This window comes from Podarcis tiliguerta, assembly GCF_965153285.1.
Source record: "Podarcis tiliguerta genome assembly, chromosome: 2".
NCBI classification, from domain to species: domain Eukaryota; kingdom Metazoa; phylum Chordata; class Lepidosauria; order Squamata; family Lacertidae; genus Podarcis; species Podarcis tiliguerta.
The window spans coordinates 120,852,987-120,877,799 of record NC_139535.1 but is presented as its reverse complement, the minus strand read 5'-3'; the positions used below and the strand labels follow the sequence as shown (position 1 = coordinate 120,877,799).

General features: G+C 45.7%; 1 protein-coding gene across 3 annotated transcripts in view; it reads left to right on the top strand.

The window, feature by feature from the left end:
• The window catches only part of GMIP (GEM interacting protein), an 83,667-nt gene that overhangs the window by 3,908 nt on the left and 54,946 nt on the right, over nucleotides 1–24,813 (top strand). Inside the window, exon 1 of one of the 3 annotated variants that reach the window (XM_083428218.1) lies at nucleotides 20,354–20,935. The exons of 1 other annotated variant lie outside the window; for it this stretch is intronic. In XM_083428218.1, coding sequence (XP_083284344.1) covers nucleotides 20,914–20,935 — 22 coding nt within the window. In that variant the 5' untranslated portion in view covers nucleotides 20,354–20,913. Of the gene's footprint in view, nucleotides 1–20,353; nucleotides 20,936–20,992; nucleotides 21,376–24,813 lie in introns of those variants that run through there. One more of the 3 variants, XM_083428217.1, reaches the window with a different exon arrangement.

Here is a 24,813-nt window from a genome sequence, read left to right as displayed (position 1 = left end):
TAAGGGTGCTTTCGAACTGCTAGGTGGGCAGGAGCTGGGACCGAAAGACGGGAGCTCACCCCTCCGCGGGCATTCGAACCGCCGACCATGCGATCGGCAAGCCCTAGGCACTGAGGTTTTACCCACAGCGCCACCCGTGTCCCTTTTAATGCAAACTTAAGTGCAGTTAATTGAATGAAAATCTATAGGCTTAAATGCACTTAACTGAGCATTGGGTTGCGGCCAACTGCTGTATAACTCCCATCTTCTAATGCCTGAATCCTGGCCTAGGAATTCCAGGAATTAGCACTGCCAACTTTTGGTCATTTTTACTCTCTTGCGGCCACTGACACCCCATTGATTTAAATTAAGTTTGTTGAAAAGTAACCTTCTTTGGGATTGTGCCCCATGTTAATTAATGGGTCAAGGGTGTCATTTGAATCTTTCCCCTTAGGCAACAAAATATATTAAGGCAGTATTGGCAAAGATCACTACAAAAGTGTTTACAGATTGATTGTTGAGCTTATGGTGGGACTCTAATGAAGGCAACCACTTACTGAAGGTATATTTAGCCAACTCCCAGAGGCCAAGGTCCCTTCAGTACCCCAATGAAATATTTGAGGGAGCTAGTCCTCCCCCCAAAGGGCATTGCCATTCAAATGGTGTTTGTGCACCACATCTTGTGATCAATTATGTGGGCCAGGGCTTACTGCCCCGCCCTCCCATATTTTATTCAGGTAGGAACCCCAGCCAGAACTGTTCAAGGCATGTTGAATTATTCCCAAATCAGTACAAGAGACAAGCGGTTCTTGTGGCACAAGTTTGCTGCTCCCCCCCCCCCCACAACTCTTCACAGAGTCATAATCTTTGTGCTGGGAGAAATCCAAAACAGCATGTTCCCTGAGCGCTAGACTTTAACAGTGCAGTCCTATGCAGGTCTACTCAGAAGTAAGTCCTGTAATGGAACTTTCTCCCAGGTAAGAAGCAATTAAGTAAGTGATTGCAACCTCAGATCATTAACACTCAGGAAATGGTCATAAGACAGAAAAGCCTTGTCTAAATATACAGGGGTGAAACTAGGCTTTATTTCACTTGGAACATAGGCCCAGTTTGGTACACACACCCGTGCACATTTGCGTGCGTGCATGGGCACACACACAGCCATGGAACCTCAGTGGTGCCCCTCTGAAAGCTTCCGGCTAGTCCTCACTCCTGTAACTACAGCACTGCCTGCTATCATAGGTTGCTGCCTCTATGCCTCATCAGAAGCTCCACAGTCAGCCAGGAACTGCTTTAGTCACAATGCAATCTTTGCAACAAACATCATTATACTAAGCTGCAGCTGAACACCAGCAGCAACCGGCACGAGGGCCAGGCTAAACAGGACACCATTCACACAATCAGCAATTGTGTGAATGACTTTTTAAAAGTACATTGCAAGCATGATTCCCACCTCCCACCCCAATCCAAATCAGGACCCTGGTGTGAGCTTCAGCCCTTTGCTCCTGCTGCAGTTCTGATCCAGAGTGCATGAGAGTGAACAGGAGCTCACCTGCTGCTGCCCCAATGCAAATGGCAGGCATGGGTGAGTCGGTAGGTGCTTGGTATAGTACATTGATACCCTAAATAGACATGGCTATTTCCGTGACATAAATTTCCAACAATTTATGTATTTCTGCTTTGACAGAGAAGTGCATTCTCAAATGCCTCCTTTGTTGAGGACCAAGGCGGCTGGTGTTTGCCCCATTGTGCAGCCTGTGGAAAAAAGTCACCAGATGGCGCTCAGCAACAGCGAACCCTGTTTTCAGACTAACCAAATTTGCATCCTCTTCAACCAGCATCCTGTTAAGTTGGGCTGAACATCCAGAGCCAAATTGAGCACAGCTTTAAAGTGTGGAGGCTGGATTACATCCACACTTATCATATTTATATGCAAAGGAAGATCATAGTTCAATAGCAGAACCTCTGCTTAATGTGTCCAGAAGTCCAAACAGCCAGGTTTTTTGTTGTTGCTGGCATTTCTAGTTTAAAGACTAAATAGCAGGCTCAGATTCTGTCCTCCTGACCACAAACTTAAGCAATATCTGACCTTTGACCTGACTCATTCCTACTTTGTACACATAGTAGCTGCAAACCTTGTGTAATGCACATGGGGCTGCATTCTGACTTTGCATAAGACTGTGGCACCACTGACCAAGATCCCCATATATTGCTAGGAAGATGTGGGGCCAGGAGGAAATGGCTGTGGAGATCCCATGATTTGCATTCCTATATGTGGGCAGCTCCTATTTTGCGTTGAGCTGCCTTTGGTTTGCCATTTTACAGTGTCCTGGTTGGATTATCTCTGTGGCTGTAATCCAATGCACATCTAGCTGAATGTAATAATAATAATAATAATAATAATAATAATTTATTATTTGTACCCCGCCCATCTGGCTGGGTTTCCCCAGCCACTCTGGGCGGCTTCCATAGAAACAAAAAATACAGTAAAATATCACAGATTAAAAACTTCCCTGAACAGGGCTGCCTTAAGATGTCTTCTGAATGTCAGGTAGTTATTTATCGCTTTGACATCTGCTGGGAGGGCGTTCCACAGGGCGGGCGCCACTACCGAGAAGGCCCTCTGCCTGGTTCCCTGTAGCTTTGCTTCTCGCAATGAGGGAACCGCCAGGAGGCCCTCGGAGCTGGACCTCAGTGTCCGGGCAGAACGATGGGGGTGGAGACGCTCCTTCAGGTATACTGGGCCGAGGCCGTTTAGGGCTTTAAAGGTCAACACCAACACTTTGAATTGTGCTCGGAAACGTACTGGGAGCCAGTGTAGGTCTTTCAAGACCGGTGTTATGTGGTCTCGTCGGCCGCCCCCAGTCACCAGTCTAGCTGCCGCATTCTGGATTAGTTGTAGTTTCTGAGTCACCTTCAAAGGTAGCCCCACGTAGAGCGCATTGCAGTAGTCCAAGCGGGAGATAACCAGAGCATGCACCACTCTGGCGAGACAGTCCGCGGGCAGGTAGGGTCTCAGCCTGCGTACCAGGTGGAGTTGGTAGACAGCTGCCCTGGATACAGAATTGACCTGTGCCTCCATGGACAGCTGTGAGTCCAAAATGACTCCAAGGCTGCGCACCTGGTCCTTCAGGGGCACAGTTACCCTATTCAGGACCAGGGAGTCCTCCACACCAGCCCGCCTCCTGTCCCCCAAAAACAGTACTTCTGTCTTGTCAGGATTCAACTTCAATCCATTAGCCGCCATCCATCCTCCAACCGCCTCCAGGCACTCACACAGGACCTTCACCGCCTTCACTGGTTCTGATTTGAAAGAGAGGTAGAGCTGGGTATCATCTGCATATTGATGGACACCCAGTCCAAACCCCCTGATGATCTCTCCCAGCGGCTTCATATAGATGTTAAAAAGCATGGGGGAGAGGACGGAACCCTGAGGCACCCCACAAGTGAGGGCCCAGGGGTCTGAACACTCATCCCCCACCACCACTTTCTGAACACGGCCCAGGAGGAATGTAAGACCCACTGACCACAATGCGGCGTATTTCCGAGGATTAGGCTGTGAGATTAGTTTCTCCTCCCCAACTATTCTCTCTTGGAAATATCTCCCATAATCTCTGGGTGTGGAAATGATTAAGGACCCCTTCGTCCTGGTTCCTTCCCCAACAATTGTCCCACTGCATTCATGTTATCTTGGCCAGCAGACATCTGGAAACCACAAATTCACAAAGAGAGTGAGTTGTAGCCAACGCTGTTCCTCCACTCATGCAGCAGATTCCCACTCAACTCACCTCCAGGCCCCGCCCATGCACCCTCAAAATCTTAGTTTAGGCTAATTCATTTTTAGGCAAAATTGCCACTTCCGATATGGGTTGCCATGCGTCCAGATTTTCCTGGACATAGCAGCAATTTCCACCTGGATGCTGTTCCCAACAACCAAATCCTGGGTATGTCTGGGAAATTCCTGACATATGGCAACCCTAAGAGATCCTCCAGGGTAGATTTTGAGGAAGCACGGGCAGAACAGAAAGTCCTGTTGCCTGAGTGGAATTCTGCTTCTGCAGTGGGGGAGGCAATCCATTGTAAAGTTCCAAGTGCAGAGAATATTGTGCAGAGGAGACAATCTCCCTTTGCTGATGGTGGTCCACACACACACACAAATGTGGCGTGAAAAGTGAAAGCAGCTTAATGCCCCTCTGTGAGATTCAATGTGCTGGTGCATATCTTTAAAGTCTTAAGTTACTTGGGACCATGGACATAGCCAGGATTTATTTTGGGGGGGGGGTGTTTCTTTGTTGGGGGGGAGCAAAACCGAGTAATCTGTGATGCAATTGGTCAGAGGCACTTTATTGGAGTGAAATTAGGACTAATATACAGACACATGCTGGAATAGATGGGACAAAATCACAAACTGCTAAATTGGAACAGCTACAAAGCCGTTACGACTTGAATTGAAAAGACTTCCCTCGATGCAAAATACGGTATGTGGGGGGAGCCTTTACCCTTTCTTTATATATATCATGTTTGCTACATAAATGATTTGGCAACCCACCCATCCCTTGAATGCTAATAAACTGATAAAAGGCAAAAAGAGATAAAAGAGAACGGATTATATTTATGGATTACAATGAAAAATATAACTGAAAAAATGGAAATGGATTTAAAGCATCAAACTTTCACTGTACTGCTATGGGAGGACTTGGACTTTGAAGATCTGCCAAGGCTTTGGCGGGACGCCAGATCGTTATTGAGAGAGTTGACCGAGAAGGAGAAACCGGAGTCTTGTTAAAGCGTTGGCAGGACACCAGCTCATTCTCTATCTAGACTCAAACAATAACAAAAAAAAGATGGCGTGTGTCTGCCTCATTTTCTGGGAACAAAGGGGGGGGGAAGAGTGGAAGAACAGAAGTAGCGACGCTGTGCAGGACAGATAGAGAACAGGAAGAATGAAGAAACAACATGGATAAGATAAACATCACACACAGGAAATATTTGGGATATAGAACTCCTTTTGCAGGAGTTTTTCTTAATTACCGTAAATGTGTTAATTCAAATGGAAGACAAAAACTCTGTACCTAACTTCCAGCAAGGCAAAGTGGCGAGCACTATGGCGGTATGGAGCCCCTGAAGGCAGCCAGCATCAACTGCGCTGCCTGGCTGGCTCCCAGGCCACCAGGACTGCCGCCACCAATGCTGCCACCAGAGAGGAACCAGGGGCGCCCAGTGTGTCAGCCAGGGGAGCCGCTAAGAACCCCCCCAGCGACTTGGGCCAAGCCGGAACCAAGAACACCTGGCCAACGGCCCAGCAGAGCTCTGGGGCGTGGAGGCCTCCGGAGCCAACATGGGGGGGGGGACAAGAAAAAAGAAGAAGCCCCAACCTCCCAAGCTTACTGCTGCCGCCACTGCCGCCAGTGCCAAAGGTAGAAAAGAGCACCAGGAGGGCCAGGGAGGCCATGAAGAATCGTGCAGCCAAGCCCAGGCCCAACCCGAGTCTACCTCCCCAGTGGCTAGCACTCCAGGAGCAGACCGGGGCCCAGAGGGAGGCCGCGTGACGAAGGACACCCTGGAAGAAAAGAGAGCGCAGCACGGCCCCTCCCCCACGGGAAGAATATTTTTCATTATTATTCAAAACCTCCTCTCTCTTTTTTCGTTTCCTTTTTTGAGGGGGGGCACTGCCACCACAACCATCTTTTTTTTATTTATTTATTTATTTATTTATCTATCTATCTATCAAATCTTAATTCCCTCTCCTTAATTTAAAAAATATTTCTTAATAATATGTTTTTTCTTTCCCTCCCACCCGAAAAAATTACTTCTTAAGAATTAAAATGGTGGCACCCAGAAGAACGCCCTGAACCAACACAGGCTACTCCCTAGGATTGCCGCTTTGTCCCAGGCTTGCTGTTCTTTTTTTTTTCTTTAATTTTTACTTTTCTTATTTTTATCTCTCATTTTTAAAAATTAAATAGAAAAAAAGAATAACATAAAAATCCCCTGTTTGTTTGGAGAGGAGTCCTCCCCCCCCCGCCAATTCCATTACAGTGGTACCTCTGGTTAAGTACTTAATTCATTCCGGAGGTCCGTTTTTAACCTGAAACTGTTCTTAACCTGAAGCACCACTTTAGCTAATGGGGCCTCCCGCTGCTGCCGCGCCGCTGCTGCACAATTTCTGTTCTCATCCTGAAGCAAAGTTCTTAACCTAAAGCACTATTTCTGGGTTAGCGGAGTTTGTAACCTGAAGCGTATGAAACCTGAAGCGTATGTAACCCGAGGTACCACTGTACTATCACCATCCTCTTTTAAAACAAAACTTTTTCTCCATATTGCTGTTATTGCTATTGTTATTTCCCCCTTCCTCCCCCTTTCCCCCTTTCTTCTTCTCTCCTTCCCCCATCCCACATTTTTTCCTTTTTCTCTTTAAAGAGAATGCCCCCCCACAATTTTATTTTTTCCCTCCCAAAAGGGTTTTCTACTTTTTTTTTTACTTTTCTCATTTGATACACACACACACACACACACACACACACACACTACTGTTAAGCATACCATCTCAACATCTTCAGATTTTTCTTTTCTTTTTCTTTTTCTTTGTTTTTTGCTCTTTGTTTTTTGCTTTCAATTTCCTTCTTTCTTAACTCTTAAATCTCCTACCCCCTCCATCCCCTTCCCTCCTCTCTCCTTTCTGTCCTCTCCTTCCCCCCAACAAATAATAATAATAACAATAATACAAATCACAGACCCACCCATTTTCAATGGTAAACCCCCCCCCCTTTTGTGGCCACCTACCTCATGCTATAACTTGGACCACCACTTCAATTTTTTATCATTACTATTCTTTCCTCTCTCTTTTCCCTCCCTTTTTCTTTCTATCTCCTTTATTTCTTCTTTATATTTTACTCTAATTTCCCCTCCCTTCCCCCTTCCTCCTCCTCCTCCTCCTCCTTCTTTTACTCCAACCTATATACCTTCCATAACCCGCCTGCAGAGGAAATCAGAAAATTCCTAGCAGGGCTGACAATGCCTACCTTAAACAATGAGGAACAGGAATTCATGGACAGTCCTATCACCCCAGAGGAAATAGATACGGTCCTCAAAAACCTGAAGCCACACAAAGCGCCAGGCCCAGATGGTTTTACATCAGAATTCTATAGGAAATTCAGAGAACCCCTGATGCCCTACATGACCCGCCTATTCAATGACATCATAAAAGGGGGCCCATTCCTAAAACCTGGGCCTCCTTCAAGATAGTCTCTATCCCAAATCCACTGCCAGATGGGCGGGGTATTAATAAATAAATTATTATTATTATTTTTATATTACTGAAAGACAGCCTCAAAGTAGAATCACACCACCCAATCTCATTAATAAACCAAGACTACAAGATATTCACATCAATCTTGGCCAACCACCTAACAATTTTCCTACACAAGTTAGTAGTCCCAGACCAGACTGGCTTCATCCCTGGTCGCAATATAACAGACCCCATCAGAAAACTACTGAATCTGATTGAACACAGCAAGGCAACTAAACTCCCACTGACAATTATGTCCCTAGACATCCTCAAAGCTTTTGATTGCTTATAGTGGAAATACCTATTAACAGTACTAACTAACATGAAATTTGGTCCCAACTTTTTACAAACTCGCAAAATAAATATATTCCTGAGCCTCATCAAAATGCAGGACTAACAGTATGGACTCTTAATACCATAGTAATCCAAAGAGGCACAAAACAAGGATATTCACTGTCTCCCTTCCTGTTCATCCTGGCTCTGGAACCTCTAGCAATCCGAATTTGAGCAGCCACAGATATCAAGGGAGTGGAAATAAAAGGCAGAACCTATAAATTAGGGCTTTTTGCATACGACCTAATGGTCACAACACCAGACACCATAAACACAGCAACCTCCCTAATCAGAGAACTCAACACATTTGCAATGGTGTTGGGCATATGGGTAAATTTTGCAAAATCTGAAGCTATGTGCTTCAACACGCCCCCTCATACCCAAAAAGAATTTACCAACATCACCAAGATAAAACTTTGCCACACGAAGTTCAGATACCTAGGGGTACAAATAGCCAGAAACCTCAACAAATCATACCTCCACAACTACAACCCCTTGTGGTGACAAATCAACAAAGGTCTGAAGAGATGGAACAACAGCAACTTCACTCTCTCAGACCAAATACCCATGATCAAAATGATCACCCAAAACTAACCTACCTATTCAAAACCCTCCCAATCTGGATTCCCCCAGCCCAACTTCACAAGTGGCAGAAGAAAACTACACTCACTTATCTTCCCACACAAAAAACCAAGAATAAGTCCCAAATACCTGCACGTCCCCTCCTCTGAGGGAGGATGGGGAATCTCCAACATAGAAGCATATTCCATCGCCAGCCAAGAACGCCATAATCCTGTATATACTAGAAGATGAGATAAAACAATGGTTACACCTGGAGAGGGACACAGTTGAAAATACCCGCACCACAGCATACCCATTCCTCCCAAATAAACTAAGGAAAATTCTCACAACACTAAACAGGTTCACATAGACCATGCTTAAAGCATAGAAAGAAGAAGTAGGTAAACTGTCCCCAACCCCATCCCCACTAATTCCCCCTGGCACAAAACCCACTATTCCATTATTGCAACATAAAACCTCCAGATGAAAACCTGGCAAACCAAAGGCTTGCCATATCAACACAAGAAATAAAAAATAAACTAGGGGACACCCAAGTGCCCTGGCTAACATTATATTACCAATTACATGCCCTTTTAAATAATCCAGTAGTAAAATCAGCAGCAACTAGGCCCTTGACAACCTTCAAAAACCTCCCCCTAACAACAAAGGGGCACAGCAAAGGGATAGTATCCACAATATACAAAATACTACTCCAAAATCCCACAAACCCCCTAGATGTAATCAAAAAACAATGGGAGGATGACATAGGCTATGAGATTAACCCCACCCAATGGACCAGAATGTGGTCTAAACCTCCCTTTAAATCCATATCAGCGAAAAGAAAAGAACTCACTCTGAAAATCACTTACAAGTGGTACCTAACACCATGGAAACTAAAGCTAATATGCCCAGGAACCTCACCAATATGCTAGAGTATGCAGCACCACAGGCACATACCTACACATGTGTTGGGAATGCCCTAAAATCCAACTCTCCTGGGCATGAATCATACAAGAAATTTTTGGAGGAATGTTTTTGCCAAAAATCTAAGAAGCCTCATCAGGAGGGCTTTAAACTGACTAATGTGGGAGAGGGAGACAGTGCTCCTGAAGGTAGGAGTCTATCAATTGATGAAGATGATCATCCAAATGTCATAGACCAAATGGAGCAAACAACACGCAGACCTAGTGGTGGGAGGAAAAAATCCTTAAATAAGAGACACGGGGGAATGATTAATGGACTTCACTGTCTGTACACTAATGCACAAAGCATGGGAAATAAACAAGATGAGCTTGAGCTCTTGGTACAGCAAACTAAATATGACATAATAGGCATCACTGAAACCTGGTGGGATAAGTCCCACGATTGGAATGTAATAATGGAGGGATACAATCTATTTCGGAGAAACAGACCAGACAAGAAAGGAGGAGGAGTGGCGTTATATGTCAGGGATGTGTATACCTGTGAAGAGATCCAAGATTTAGAACCTCAAAGCCAAAGTGAGAGCATTTGGGTCAAAATTAAGGGAGAGAAGAATAACAGTGACCTCATTGTAGGAGTTTACTATAGATCCCCAAGCCAAACGGAGGACATAAATGATGCCTTCCTGGAACACATGGCCAAGCAAGCAAAAGGAAGGGAGATAGTAGTAATGGGGGACTTCAATTTCCCGGATATTTGATGGATGTCAAACTCAGCCAAGAGCATAAGGTCAAACAGATTCCTCACTGGCCTTGCAGACAACTTCATTGTCCAGAAAGTGGGAGAAGCAACAAGAGGAACAGCCATTTTAGATCTGGTCCTAACCAATGTTGATGACCTGGTTAGTGGAGTAGAAGTGGAAGGATCATTAGTGATCATGCTCTTCTGAAGTTTACTATACAGCGGAAAGGAGCAGCCAAGCTAGGACTCAATTTCTTGACTTTAAGAAAACCGACTTCATAAAACTTAGGGAAGTGCTGGGTGAGATCCCATGGACAGTAATACTAAAAGGAAAGGGAGTTCATGATGGCTGGGAGTTTGTTAAGAGGGAGATAGTAAAAGCACAACTTCAGGCAATACCAAGGAGACGGAAACATGGAAGGTGCCTAAAGAAGCCAGGGTGGCTATCTAAAGAACTTTTAACTGAGTTAGGATTTAAAAAGGATGTGTACAAAAATGGAAAAGGGGGGAAACCACCAAAGAGGAATTCAAACAAATAGCCAGCACGTGTAGACACAAAGTCAGAAAAGCTAAAGCACAGAATGAACTCAGGCTTGCTAGAGAGGTTAAAAGCAACAAAAAGGGCTTTTATGGGTATGTTCGTAGCAAAAGGAAGAACAAAGAAACAGTGGGGTCACTCAGAGGAGAAGATGGTGAAATGCAAACAGGGGACACAGAAAGGGCTGAACTCCTCAATGCCTTCTTTGCCTCAGTTTTCTCCGATAAAGTAAAAAATGCCTGACCTGAAGAATTTGGAGCAAATGATTCAGCAGAGGAAACACAGCCCAGAATAACTAAGGAGATAGTACAGGAATACTTGGCTAGTTTAGATGTATTCAAGTCTCCAGGGCCAGATGAACTGCATCCAAGAGTATTAAAGGAACTGGCAGATGTGATCTCAGAACCACTGGCAGTCATCTTTGAGAATTCCTGGAGAACAGGCGAAGTCCCGGCAGACTGGAGGAGGGCAAATGTTGTCCCTATTTTCAAAAAGGGGAAAAGAGAGGACCCAAATAATTACCGCCCAGTCAGTCTGACATCAATACCAGGGAAGATTCTGGAGCAGATCATTAAGCAAACAGTCTGTGAGCACCTAGAAAGGAATGCTGTGATCACCAATAGTCAGCATGGATTTCTGAAAAATAAGTCATGTCAGACTAACCTGATCTCGTTTTTTGACAGAATTACAACCCTGGTAGATGAAGGGAACGCAGTGGATGTAGCCTACCTTGATTTCAGCAAGGCATTTGACAAGGTGCCCCATGATATTCTTGTAAAGAAGCTGGTAAAATGCGGTCTTGACTATGCTACCACTCAGTGGATTTGTAACTGGCTGACTGACCAAACCCAAAGGGTGCTCATCAATGGTTCCTCTTCATCCTAGAGAAGAGTGACTAGTGGGGTGCCACAGGGTTCTGTCTTGGGCCCGGTCTTATTCAACATCTTTATCAACGACTTGGATGATGGACTCAAGGGCATCCTGATCAAATTTGCAGATGACACCAAACTGGGAGGGGTGGCTAACACCCCAGAGGACAGGATCACACTTCAAAACGACCTTGACAGATTAGAGAACTGGGCCAAAGCAAACAAGATGAATTTTAACAGGGAGAAATGTAAAGTATTGCACTTGGGCAAAAAAAATGAGAGGCACAAATACAAGATGGGTGACACCTGGCTTGAGAGCAGTACATGTGAAAAGGATCTAGGAGTCTTGGTTGACCACAAACTTGACATGAGCCAACAGTGTGACGCGGCAGCTAAAAAAGCCAATGCAATTCTGGGCTGCCTCAATAGGAGTATAGCATCTAGATCAAGGGAAGTAATAGTGCCACTGTATTCTGCTCTGGTCAGACCTCACCTGGAGTACTGTGTCCAGTTCTGGGCACCACAGTTCAAGAAGGACACTGACAAACTGGAACGTGTCCAGAGGAGGGCAACCAAAATGGTCAAAGGCCTGGAAACGATGCCTTATGAGAAACGGCTAAGGGAGCTGGGCATGTCTAGCCTGGAGAAGAGGAGGTTAAGGGGTGATATGATAGCCATGTTCAAGGAGTGTGGTGGAGTCTCCTTCTTTGGAGGTCTTTAAGCAGAGGCTTGACAACCATATGGCAGGAGTGCTCTGATGGTGTTTCCTGCTTGGCAGGGGGTTGGACTCGATGGCCCTTGTGGTCTCTTCCAACTCTATGATTCTATGATTCTAAGTTATAGATGTGTAAATATTTAAGCCAGCACATGCAGATGGGAAATTGGCGGCTTTTCATTCATTCCCAGGAGAAGGGTGGGGGCCTCAAATCTAGAATCAGACATAATATCAGTTCCTTACATCAGAAGAGCAGAAGAGCTCCGTTTTGCAGGCCCTGTGGAAAGATGTCAGATCCCGCAGGGCCCTGGTCTCTTGCGACAAGGCATTCCACCAGGGTTGCAGGGGGTGCCTGGGTGTGATCTCATTAATGGCCACCAAGAGCCAGGTATTCCAGCCCTCAATGAGCTCATCTAATGAGCCACTGGGTGCAGGGTCCCGCAAGGCCTGACAGAATCCATCAGGATCCAACAGCCTCCATGGGCGGGCCCAAATAGGCTCGCCACCCAAGCGGGGGTGGGGGTGGGGAGTCAATCCTGGCTTTCAGAGTGTAGTGATCAGACCATGGCACCTCCACAGGGGAGGACATGCTCACAACTATACCTACGCCAAAGATCAAATCCAGTGTGTGGCCTGCTTGATGTGTGGGGCCTGAAACAAACTGGAAGAGCCCTAGTGATGCCATGGAAGACACCAGGTCCAGAGCCTGTGAGGAAGGGGCAGCATCTGCGTGGATGTTGAAGTCTCCCCAAACTAATTGGTTAGGGAACTCCAGGGCCCAGCCTGCCACTACCTCCAGTAGGTCTGACAGGGTGGCTGCCAGTGCACTAGGTGGTCGGTACAGCAGCCAGACAGCCAGGCTCTCCTCAGTGCCCCACACCAGGCCAACACATTCAATGCCGAAGATCGATGGCGCTGGCAGAGCCCTGAAAGGGCAATCCCAGATTAACAGCACCACTCCTCCCCCCTCCCTCCAGTCCGCAGTCGGTGGAGGATGGAGAAACCTGGGCATGCCATCTCGCACAAGGCGACTGTTTCGCTTTCACACACCCAGGTCTCCATCACACAAGCCAGATCAGCCCCCTGTGAGATTAAGAAGTCTTGCAGGGTGGCAGTTTTATTGCCTATAGACCTGGCATTGCACAGCACCAGTGATGGAGGTGGGAAATCCCTGCTCAGCCTACCTTCGTCCCTTGAGATGGGGTGCAGATTGGAAGAGGTTCAAGCATATCTGTATCTTAAACCCCTTCACTTATAATATTTGCCCCCACCGCCATACCTCCCTCGTCCCTCAACAGTGGTGATCCCAAGCCCCATGCTGGCCTCCCTTGTTAATATCAGTGTTCTCCTTTCCCAACCCACTAATACCCTTACAATTTCAGCAACTCATATAATATGCATAAAAGAGTTGTATTTCTGTACTGCATTTCTGCAGTTATGAGTATGTTAATACGTACACATTTTTATAGTTATACATATGCATTGTTGTATGTATCCCTTTAGGTATATGGTCAGTTTAAGAAACCTGGAGTGCATATTTAGCCTTATTTTTAGTGGAACTGGTGGAGGGGAACTTGCTCCTTGTTGAAATTAAGAAGTGAGGCAGAAACTGGGAGTGGGTGGGAAACCCATGTAAAGGAGCTCAACATCAATATTTTAAGAAAATCCCTCTCTGGATCACCTGCTCCCTTGTTCACTTGGGAGGATTGCCACCAAAGAAGTCAGTGGAGGCCAGCCCACACTGTCCTCTGGTGTGTGTGTGTGTGTTGTTGTTTTTTTTACAGTGGTACCTTGGGTTATAGACGCTTCAGGTTACAGACGCTTCAAGTTACAGACTCCGCTAACCCAAAAATAGTACCTCAAGTTAAGAACTTTGCTTCAGGATGAGAACAGAAATCGCGCAGCGGCAGCGGGAAGCCCCATTAGCTAAAGTGTTGCTTCAGGGTTAAGAACAGTTTCAGGTTAAGAACGGATCTCCAGAACGAATTAAGTTCTTAACCCGAGGTACCACTGTATTTTTGAAGAGGAAGTTGTCAAAGTGTCTGTGGTGAATTGAGGCTTAATCTGAACAAGGGTAGGGACTCAGGAGTTCTCTTCAGGGCTGGGAATAGACACTCTTTAGCTCCTTCCCCCCTCTAAATCCTCTCCAGCCTAATTCTCATATTGATATTTGAAATATACTCAGAGTCCTGCAGTGATTTCATGCTCTTTATTGCAGCTTGTAAAACAGTGATTGAATTTCCCCCCAAACCGCAGACTTTTATATACATTATTTACACAATGAGTCCCGTCTGATTGGCTGATTAGCTTCCTCCTGGGGTCTGATTGGGCTGCTGCTGCAAGCCAATCAGTTGTTGCATTCTAGGACCCTACTTGCCTATTTTTCTAGGATCCAAGCTTAGGACATAACAATATTGTTGGGCGGCAGCCATTGAAACACCAGCCACATATAGGACTGTTATGGTACCCTTCCCCCACCTCAGCCTATTACTGATAGGTGTGCAAGTGAAAGCATGTGATCTCGACAGGGATGCAAGTTTACACCAAGATCCCGCACCCCATTTACCTTCATTAGCCACATCCCCAAAGCCTGTAAAAGGCCCTTCTCACCAATGCCTACATATGCCACTTTTCTCTGGCTCTCGTAAGTGCCATCATGGAGTAAGAGCAGGAGTCTGTGTGTTTTAGATGACCTCATCAGCACAACTGCATGAAAATGATGGTGAAAATTGCTTCCCCCTCCCCACAGGGAGCTGCCACACACAACTGGCTCCCCATGCAATCCTGACCCCACACAAATCAGCATCTCAGGAACTGTTGCACCACAAAGGAAATGTGAGAACTGGATTGCCATGAACATGGAATTAACATTCATGGAATAAGGGCCAGCCTCAGCAGCTAGCACCCTCAAGCAGCACTGGAGCCCCTGCAGCAAGCAGCTGGAAGGAGGAAGCATTTGCCACGTTCATTTTCCCACAATGCCCTGGAGCATCTGGTACAGTGTCACAGCCGGGCTTTCTAGGAAATGTGAAATCATCACGAGGGATCCACCAGAGGAGGAGGTCTGTTCTTGCCATGGTCCCTTCAGACCTCAAAGTAGCCCTGAACGGAGGCAGATTTAGGAGAGTGTGGCTGGTTCAGTCTCACTGGACATGGAGCCTCTGGAGTGCCGCAGGGGACTCCACAACTATGATGTAGCATGGAAGGCAAGGGTGTACGGGGGACCGCTAGGGGCGCATTGGAAGATGGCCGACAATACCATCTCTCCGTCTCACACGAGGCAATTAAGAGGCTAATATGGGAGTATGTAGCCTCCCTTGTTTCCCCAGGGAATGGGAAAAACACTGCCTTCACCTGCAGTTGCCATAAATCACCCCCGAGTTCGAAAGAAGAAGGGGGTGAGGGCACTAGGCGCACAGCACTCGTGTGGGATGGCTCTCCCAGCGCCGTTGCAGGAGCTCAAAATAACAATTAGAGAGAGCAGCAAATGCACATGTTTCGAGTGAAGAACGGGAGTTTAGACTGCTAATTGAAGTGACCTCTGTGAAGCTGAGCGACGGGCTGGATTCAACAGGAAAATATATCAAGAAGAAGATACATCAAAGGGTCGGTATGTCGGAACGGGACAGAAAGGGGGGGGGGACTTTTCTTTTCTCTCTCTATGTGATTTCCTAACAATCCCTCCCCAAGAAGTTACCGTTGCCCAATTGACTATAAGCGGGATGATTAAGAAACTGTGTGGAAATGAATTACTAACCAAAGGCATGGTTTATGGAGATCTGGAAAAGAATCAAAGGCTTTCGGAATGGTGCAGTTATAAAAAGAGAGTCGCCATGTTGGCAGGCTTTGTTCCAGGATTGACGATTAAGAGGGGGAGGAGGCCTTGGCTTTGTTATTATATCAGACTCTTGGCAGAACCCCCTGAGAAGATTGAGAAGGGAGTGACAGGCCTGCGAAGATTAATGAGCAGACGTGAAGATTGTTTTTATGGAAGTGATGAAATGCGTCTGCTGTCTGAATATGACTCTTGGATGAATGGAAAAATCCACACAGGATTATAAAAATGCTTGTTTTCAACTCGCTTGTGGAGATTATCAGAGGTCACAAAGTAAAGAAAGGAAAAATATACGAAAACAACAAGAAGAGATGAGGGAAACAACAAAAAAGGAATGGATAGAATTATGAACATTATTTGGACAGAATTATGAACATCAAAGCAGCAGCAATAAGATGACCGGATCCCTTTCGGAGCTCGAAACATGGGTACCCCCTACAAAAATTTAAAATTTGGCTCTGTGATTTGGAATTAATGTGATTTGATTGGTTTGTTAATAATTTTTTTTAAAAAAAAAAAAAGGAGGGCAAGGGTGTGTGTGAGAGAGATGTCAAATTTTGGCATCGCACAGGACACCACTGAAATTTGTGATCCCAAGGTCTACCACTGCCCTGAAACACATTAGGGGCTTGTTAAGTTTATGGAAGGAGTGCCTTGCACTGAAAACATGCAGGAATGGCAGAAATGTTATGCCTTTAATAGCAAGCAAAAATCAACAGTTGAAAGTTTTCCCTGGCAGGGATGGTTGCAAATTGTGGTTGAGGAGTGCCAGGCAGCCAAAGTGAGCTGCTAGTGAAGTTCACAGTAAGAAGTGAGGAGTAGGAAAATACAGTTCCCAGTAACAGAAAGCAAGAAAGGAATGTGGACACTCATGTAGAGGACAAAAAAGATCTAGTTCACTCATGAAGTGAGAAAATGTCAAACTGAAGGTGTCCATCTCAAGGATGCCTATGAGGACCTACATACAGCAACAGTGTTTTGTGTTGTGTCGGCTCCTATTTGTTATGTGCAAATGGCTTTAGATACCTATTAGGTCCATCAATTACCTTATAGCATATATTCAACAAAAAAACAGTGACAATTAGTTGTTGACAGCTGGACATATAAAGGGCCCCATTACCTTCAGTAGCTGAGGGCCTCATCAAACCTCAATCTGGCCCTGATCACAGCCGTGCAGTGTCCAGGGCTGCAGCAACTTTCCATGCAGAATGTGGTTTGTTTCCCCAACTCCACCCACCATATAATTTTTGGAGAAAAAGAACGCAAATGCTATGCAGATAAGCAGTCTGTTGGCAAATGGCCTTTGGGAGGGTTGCTATTGAGATGTCTTCTGTGGCTTTGAGAATGCAGAAGTAGGGACAGAAAGCGCCATGACGTCCTCCTGAGTCGGTCTTTTGCCACATCAGCCTGCAGATCTTTATATCTTCTGAGCGTTTTATGTCTTGGGTTCAGTCTTGCCAAGATGCAGTATAGATATGTTGGCTTTGACAAACCCCAGGCGGAATCACTGTCACTTTTATCCCACAAGGTGATGTGATCATTGCACAGTGAAGTGCAAAGATGCTTGTAAAAGTCTGCTAAAATAACACGCTGGCCCTACAATGACATTCATGTTTTCAATAAGTGTTGAAAGTTCAAAACCGGTTTGGAAAGAGAGTGAGAGAGGGCTCCTTGGGGAGTCCTGCAGTCCTGCCATCACACCATGAAGGCCCTAGAGCTGGTATTAATATAGAAGTAAGCATTTTCAAAATAATGCAAAACTCTGACCATGATGGCTGCACAGGTAGATGTGAAATAATGGACATAGGTGTGAAGTCTCATGTGTTTCAATGTTCTTTGCTTTTCACACATAATTTCTGGTACTTGTCCCTGGTAAATCAGTTCCTATTTTGACTTTTGGGGAGATAGGGAGATGCCCTCAAAGACAGGCTGAAGATGGGCACCCCAGCTCCCACAAAAAGGGAAAGGAGGTTGAAGGAGGTTTAAAGGGTAGGTTGATGTGTATGTTCTTGGTGTGTATGTTCATTTTGCATTTGCCTCTGTCAAATAGGCCTTGCAGGTTTTTATATTGTTTCAAAACCCTGCAAAACCTGTTTGATCAGAGGTGACTGTGGCACACACAGAAAAGGTTTTTGTATACCAGAGGCAGGCAGAAAGTTTTCTTCTTTGGCAATCACTTGTAGCTGAGTAAGATTGTCTTCCATGAACATGGTCTTAACAGAGTTTTTATAACAGTATTCTTGTTTATAAAACCCAGTTAAAAAACAAACAGTGAGTCTGTGAGTAATTGTGGAGGCCAATTCTGGATCCACATGTCCTTCCACAGTGGGGACATAGGTTTCCAGGTGGGAGTAGATCATGATGAGGATTTGCCAAACATGCCTTCCTCTTAGCACGTTTCTCCCTTTCGTCCTCAGTTCAAGGATCTTCAATGTCCATGACACCTTTGGTAAAGGCTGTTCTCCAGTTGGAGTGTTGGCAAGCCAGTGTTTCCCAATTGTCGGCTTTGGTCCACAGATGTACTCCATATTGCTTACTATTTGCTGCCAAAGAATGCTAGACTAGGAGGATCTTGGGTTGATCCTTGGTCTGCACAAATATACAGAAACATAATAAAACATCAGACATTAAAAGCTTCTCTATATAGGGCTGCCTTCAGATGTCTTCTAAAGGTTGTGAGATTACTTATCTCCTTAACATCAGAAGGGAGGTGCCACTACTGAGAAGGCCCTCTGCCTTTAACCTTACTTCTTGCGGTGAGGGAACCACCAGAAGGCCCTTGGAGCTGGACCTCAGAGATGGGAGTGGAAGCTCCTTCAGGTATGCAGGGCTTTAAAGGTGAGCACTTACACTTTGACTTGTACTTGGAAACGTACTGGGAGCCACTCTCCTGCCCTAGCCCTGCTACCACAGTAAAGTCTACCTCCTTCCAAATCTGAGTTATTTAATCTGCAAAAAACTTCGCAAAGTCATTTCAGGAGATCTTGGGAGTCCTCACCAGAACCCAGTGGTGAAAAGGATCTGTTAGATTCCAGACTGCCTGAAAGAGTCTCCTGGTACTGTTTTCTGCAGATGCAATAGAGGCAGTGAAGAAGGTCCTCTTTGCCGTTGCTGTCGCCACTTGGTAGGCTCGACGTTGAGCTCTAACCTGTGTCCAGTCTGATTCAGAATGAGTTTTCTGCCACCGGCGCTCTAGCTGTCTCAGTGATTGTTTCATCGGCCCCAGCCCTGGAGAAAACCATGGGGCTGCCTGGGCTCCATGCAATCAGAGAGGGTGCTTTGGAGCCAGGCAGTCAATAGCCTTGGTTAACTCTACATTCCAGGGGGCCACCAGGGAATCAGCTGAAAGGCCATCAACATGGGATAAGAGCCATAAAGTGTCAGGGGTGGACCATTCAAATTAGTACCTCGTAGAATTGTTCATTAATTTTTAAATGCTAAATCCTGCACTAATACTAGCCCTTTTTATGTTCTGAAATAGCTTCGGATTGGTTATGCTTTAAACAGTAAGAGCCTGAGTTGGCACTCTTCCTTTGCAAAGTGAAAACACAGAAATGAGCCCTGGGGATTCTATTATAAAGACCACCCAAAGTGAAGCTGACCCATCCCTGGTTTAACATTATGACAGCAGTCCTTCAACAGTTCCAGACCCAGAGCCCTAACCCTCACAAGCATTTAGGGACCCACTTCATTTGCTTCCTTTGTACCTGAACAGTGGAACTGCTTTTTGCAACTCCATATATTGTCAAGCCTTAGCTCCCATCAGCCCTGAATGGGGGTGGGGGCATAGATGCACCACTCCTGCAGTACAGAGTCCCATCCTGACATGGGCATAGCCAGTATTTTTATTAGGGGGGCATGACTTTTGTTAGGGGGGCAGAACTGACATGATTGGTCAGTTAGTTAAGTATTTCTATTGTTTTCCTTGATGGGGGGGGCAGCTACCCCCCATTCCCCCTTGCCCATGCAGTTGAAGTCCAGTGATGTCTCTCACAAATTGTTTTCAGCTCTCTCTTAAAGTCCACAGTTTATCTCCCGTTTTACTTGATTGAGCCAGGACAGTTTAGTAGAGCTGCTAAGAACATAAAATCAGAAGGCCCTCATTCAAATCTTACCTTAGTTACAGACATCATAGGTGGTTTTAAGCAAGCCAGTATTTTCTTAGCTTTAGCTGTCACCTGGGGTGAGCAGGACTAGTCCACTTTGCAGAGCTGCTCTAAGGAACCCTGCAAACATGTGCCATGAATGCCGATGGCTTATGGTGTCCAGGATCCAGGGGGGTCTAAGCAGTTTCAGAAAATTTATGCATTTCATTATTTATGTTTGGGTTTTTACTTTCTCTTGCTGCAATTACTGCATAGTTGTTGGCTTACAGAGCAAACACATTCATTCATTCATTCATTTGTATACTGCTTTTCTGGCAGACGTCACAAAGTGCTTTACATAAAGTTATTACAACAATATGCAGCGATTGAAACATAAGCTAACAAAACAATGGAATATTTTTTTTAAAGCAGCAGCAGCTGCAACTGCTGCCTCTCCACTCCCTATGGGATCTGGGGTTCTTCAGAGGCCCCCCGGCGGCAGTTGCCCAAGGGAGGGGCCGCTGACGTGAGCTGGGCAGGGGCCAGCCAGAAGACCCTTTCCTTCCCCTCTCCTGGGGGGGGGGTAGCCTTTTTTTACCTCATCCCCACCAGCCATATTTCTGTCAGGAGATCCTCAAGGCACTGAACACAGGTTCAGAGATGGCAAAGCACATGCAATGCATTATATTACAATGCTTATTTTATTTCCCCCCGGAGTAGAAAGTGAGGTTTGTTAATCTCGGAAAACCTCAAAGCCAAGAGGCCTTGTGCAGCTGCAGATAGCAAAGCCAGGAGGATTGCCACAGGGCCCTCTTTCTTGCAAGCTGAAGAAAAGTATGCAAATCAAAGGGACAAACAAGTTTCCTCACACGGAAATGCTTGTCGGCAGGAAGCAGCAAATTTTGAGCGGCTGCGGGCTCTGGCAGACCAGCAAGGCTCTGCAAAGTATGCAGAACCCATGGGGCCACCTCCCAGAGCCTGTGGCTTTTGAGTCGTCCGGGGACTTGGGCTGGGATTCACCCCTGCGTTTCCTGCTGAGGACTTGACCATGGCGGACCCTGAACCTGCTGGTAGGTGAAGCAATCTTCCGATCTATTTCAGCAAAAAGGATGAAGCTCATTCTTAGTGCACTGTCAGGAGGCAGGTCCTGGGGCTTCTAATCTGGGGCTGCACTGAAGGTGTGGTTGTGCACTTGCTGGAAAATTCTCACTGTTATTTGGGGCCGGCTCTCTGAGAGTAAAGCTTGAGTGGATGAGACCAGCAGTTTATTCAGGGCCAGGGGATCAACGATTTTGTTCGGAACCGAAGACAGCACAAAAGAGACCATGTGTCCTCTGCAGCCAGCTGTCCTCTGCAGTTAACAGTTCCCTCCACCCCAGATGTGGGGAGTAACAGCCTGCAAAACCTGTTTGACCAGAGACAACCATGAGGCAAAAGGGACAAAGAGGTACTGCAATGGGCAACACCACCTCTGCTGTGCAAATACAGCCCCTGTGGGTCTCTACCCAAGGTCAGTATGCAGTCCTTGGTTGTGGCTGGTGCAAAAAAGAGGAAACTAAATTAAACTAGGCAGATTGAGTATAGCAGTGTTCATTTCAGAAGTACTTAGAAAGCAGGAGCAGTTATTAATTGCTTCAGAAACCATTATTATATTCTTATTGTATTCACAGTTGGGAAGAGGGCTCAAAAGGTAGTTGGTGTTATATATTTGTATATATTATATATTTGTTACTTGAAAACTTGTTTTAAAAGGCTGACCCTTAAGTTATATCTCTGAAACTGAAGGCATGTGCACACAGCACTAGGTACACTAATTGGAACCCTAATCCTGAAACTTAAAAAAGCAACTTTTAAAACTAATGCTTTTAAAGTTGTGTAGCAGAAATGTCAGATTTGAAATTCTATATGCACACACACACGTGAAATTTTAGAAAACTTTCCTCCCCAGATTTGTTTCAGCTGTTGCACTAGATGTTTGAGTGGAAATTATTCAGGCCGTCTGAGGAGCCCTTGCAGGATGGTCCATCTCCTGCCAGCCATGCTCAGGGCTGTGATCAGCACAGATTTCCATTTCTTGGCTGTTTTTGCCTAACTGCCCTTCTGTACGTACACACCTACACATTGGACACAAAATCACAGAGCATCTTAGAGCTGGGAAGGATATAGAGGTCAGGTGACCTGACTCCCTGACTTGGTCTCACATGCACCATATTCATCTTCCAGCAATCCTCAGATACAGGAACCTTACCCCATAGATCACAGTGTTGTGTTACAAGCAGAGCCCAGGGCTAGTAGTTTCTAAGCCCCAGAGTCTGCTCCAATAATAATAAGAGCTGGCTGCATTAGGCCAGTGGCCAGTCAAGGCCAACCAGATGCCTATGGGAAGCCCGTCAGCAGGAGCTGAGCAGGAGCAGCCCTCTCTCCCTCTTGGCTGTTTCCAGCAACCTGCGCTCAGAGGCCTCTTGCCTCCCACAGGGGAGGGAGAACACAGCCACCCAGGTTAGGAGTTACTGAAACACAGCATCTCAGTGAATTTCCCTAATCCCTTTTAAAAGCCGCCGTTGCCTCTTTTGGAAGGGAATTACACAGTCTCACAGAGAAAAGCCACAAGGCATTTTCAATACTGGATGGGTGTGGTTCTCCTAAGCACTCTTAGGGGTTCATGTTCCTATGTGCCTCTGATTCACTGTTTTCAGCTTGCGCTACAGCCCCCTTGTACAACCTAAGCGAACGCTTCATATCCCATATCAGGCCTCCATTTCATTCTGTCGGACAGTGAGGACAAGGCTCCGTAGGCACTGGCTCCCTTTTTCCATGGTGGATGTTTTTACAGCTCATTTGTGCTCAGCAAGAAGGCAGAAGTTCCACTTCCCTTTGTGCTCCTCTTACCTCATTTCACAGAAAGTGTCAAATAGTAAAACGAAAAACAAAAAAAAAAAAAAAAAAACCAACTCAGCATCTTCCCCTGCCTCAATTAGAACATTATTTCCGGTCCTGGGCCTGGCACACACAGAATAGATGTTGACACTGCTTAACAAGCAAGCATTTGGAGGACAGTGGGAGGATCTGTTCCCCATGTATACAAAATTCCCACACCGGACAAGACATGTACATGCAAAGGAATGTGGGAATCCATGTGTTTCTGCATTAATTTCTGGGCAGAAGTTAGAGGCACCATTTAAGAATGAGAGGGGTATGTTTCAGGATCCCGTCCAGCCAGTTCTGCAGTTCTACACACTGATTTACAAAGTTACCAGGTTTCATAAAAACAAGATATTGAGGAAGGAATTCAGTGTTGCACTAAGGCCATTATTCCATCAGGACAAGCATCTGGGCTTGACAGATGGAACAATTCCCCTCTCTCCTCCTCCAGTGCACTTTTTGGGGTTCTCCCAACCCCTTCAGAGCCAATTTCAGGGTTCAAGGGGAGGAGCAGGAAGGCCACTGTACAAGCAAGAGCCAATTCCGTGGATGCTCCTCATTAATTAAATCCCACACTAAGATTAATGGGGCAGAGCCTTAGAAATAAGGGGTGGGCCTTGGTAGCGTAGGGACAGAACCTGGCCATAGACAGAGATTTTGCCTGGGAGCATTGGGAACAGAGCCCGTGTCCAGTAGTTTCTGGGCAAAACCTCATGGCCACAAGTGGCTCTAATAGCAAAAATACTCATGCCAAACAGAAAATAGCCTATCCACTGGTTTCTGTCTTCATGCTATAGGCACTTCCAGACAGTAACTGTTTTCAGGTGAAATTCTGTCACAAATTCAAGTTGTGCAATTAATGTTGGTTTAGAGGTCTCAAACAACAAAGTTGCTTCTGCAAAAGATCAGACTTTTATAATAAGGAAAATGCACGGGAAAGTGTTGGATGACACTTGCTTTGACACAACATCATTTAACTTCCCTGCAAATAATCTGGAATTAATGCTCAGTCAACAGCCATTGTTATCTAAGTTCTCTACAAACAAATCAGGGTGAATGTTCAACACACAGGTTGTCTGGAACCACCACTATTTTCTCACTCTGAGAGCTAAACTTCATCCCCTGGAGATCTTGAGATGAGTTGTTAGACTTTGGCACCTGGAGACTTATGAGTGACTAGAATTATAAGCAATTAAATGAGCCTGCGTAGTAGTCACCAGGCATGCCCAAGGCATTCGTGTTTGCTTTAGGAAAAGGGCAACTTCTTGACTCTTGCTAGTAACACTGCTGTAGTAATTACAGATTGTATAAAAGTGAAACTCCCCTGGAAAATATGCCAGGCCTACTCCACTATGATATATAGGTGATCATAGGATGTTTTTATTCCACCAGGCATTCAGCGAACTGATTTCACATGAGATAAGTTGTTGCTATGGTATTGTGTATTTTTACTTTTTGCAGTGCTGTTCTGCAGACAAGTAAGGTGTACAAAAATGTGTATTCTGGGGTAAAGTGTGCATATAAATGCATTGTTTGTTGTTTAGTCGTTTAGTCATGTCTGACTCTTCGTGACCCCCTGGACCAGAGCACGCCAGGCCCTCCTGTCTTCCACTGCCTCCCACAGTTTGGTCAAACTCATGCTGGTTGCTTTGAGAACACTATCACACCATCTCGTCCTCTGTCACCTGCTTCTCCTTGTGCCCTCAATCTTTCCCAACATCAGGGTCTTTTCCAGGGAGTCTTCTCTTCTCATGAGGTGGCCAAAGTATTGGAGCCTCAGCTTCAGGATCTGTCCTTCCAGTGAGCACTCAGGGCTGATTTCCTGCAGAATGGAGAGGTCTGATCTTCTTGCAGTCCATGGGACTCTCAAGAGTCTCCTCCAGCACCATAATTCAAAAGCATCAATTCTTTGGCGATCAGCCTTCTTTATGATCCAGCTCTCACTTCCATACTGGGAAAACCATAGCTTTAACTATACAGGATATAAATGCATATATTAGTGAAAATAGCATGTAATGCAATATAT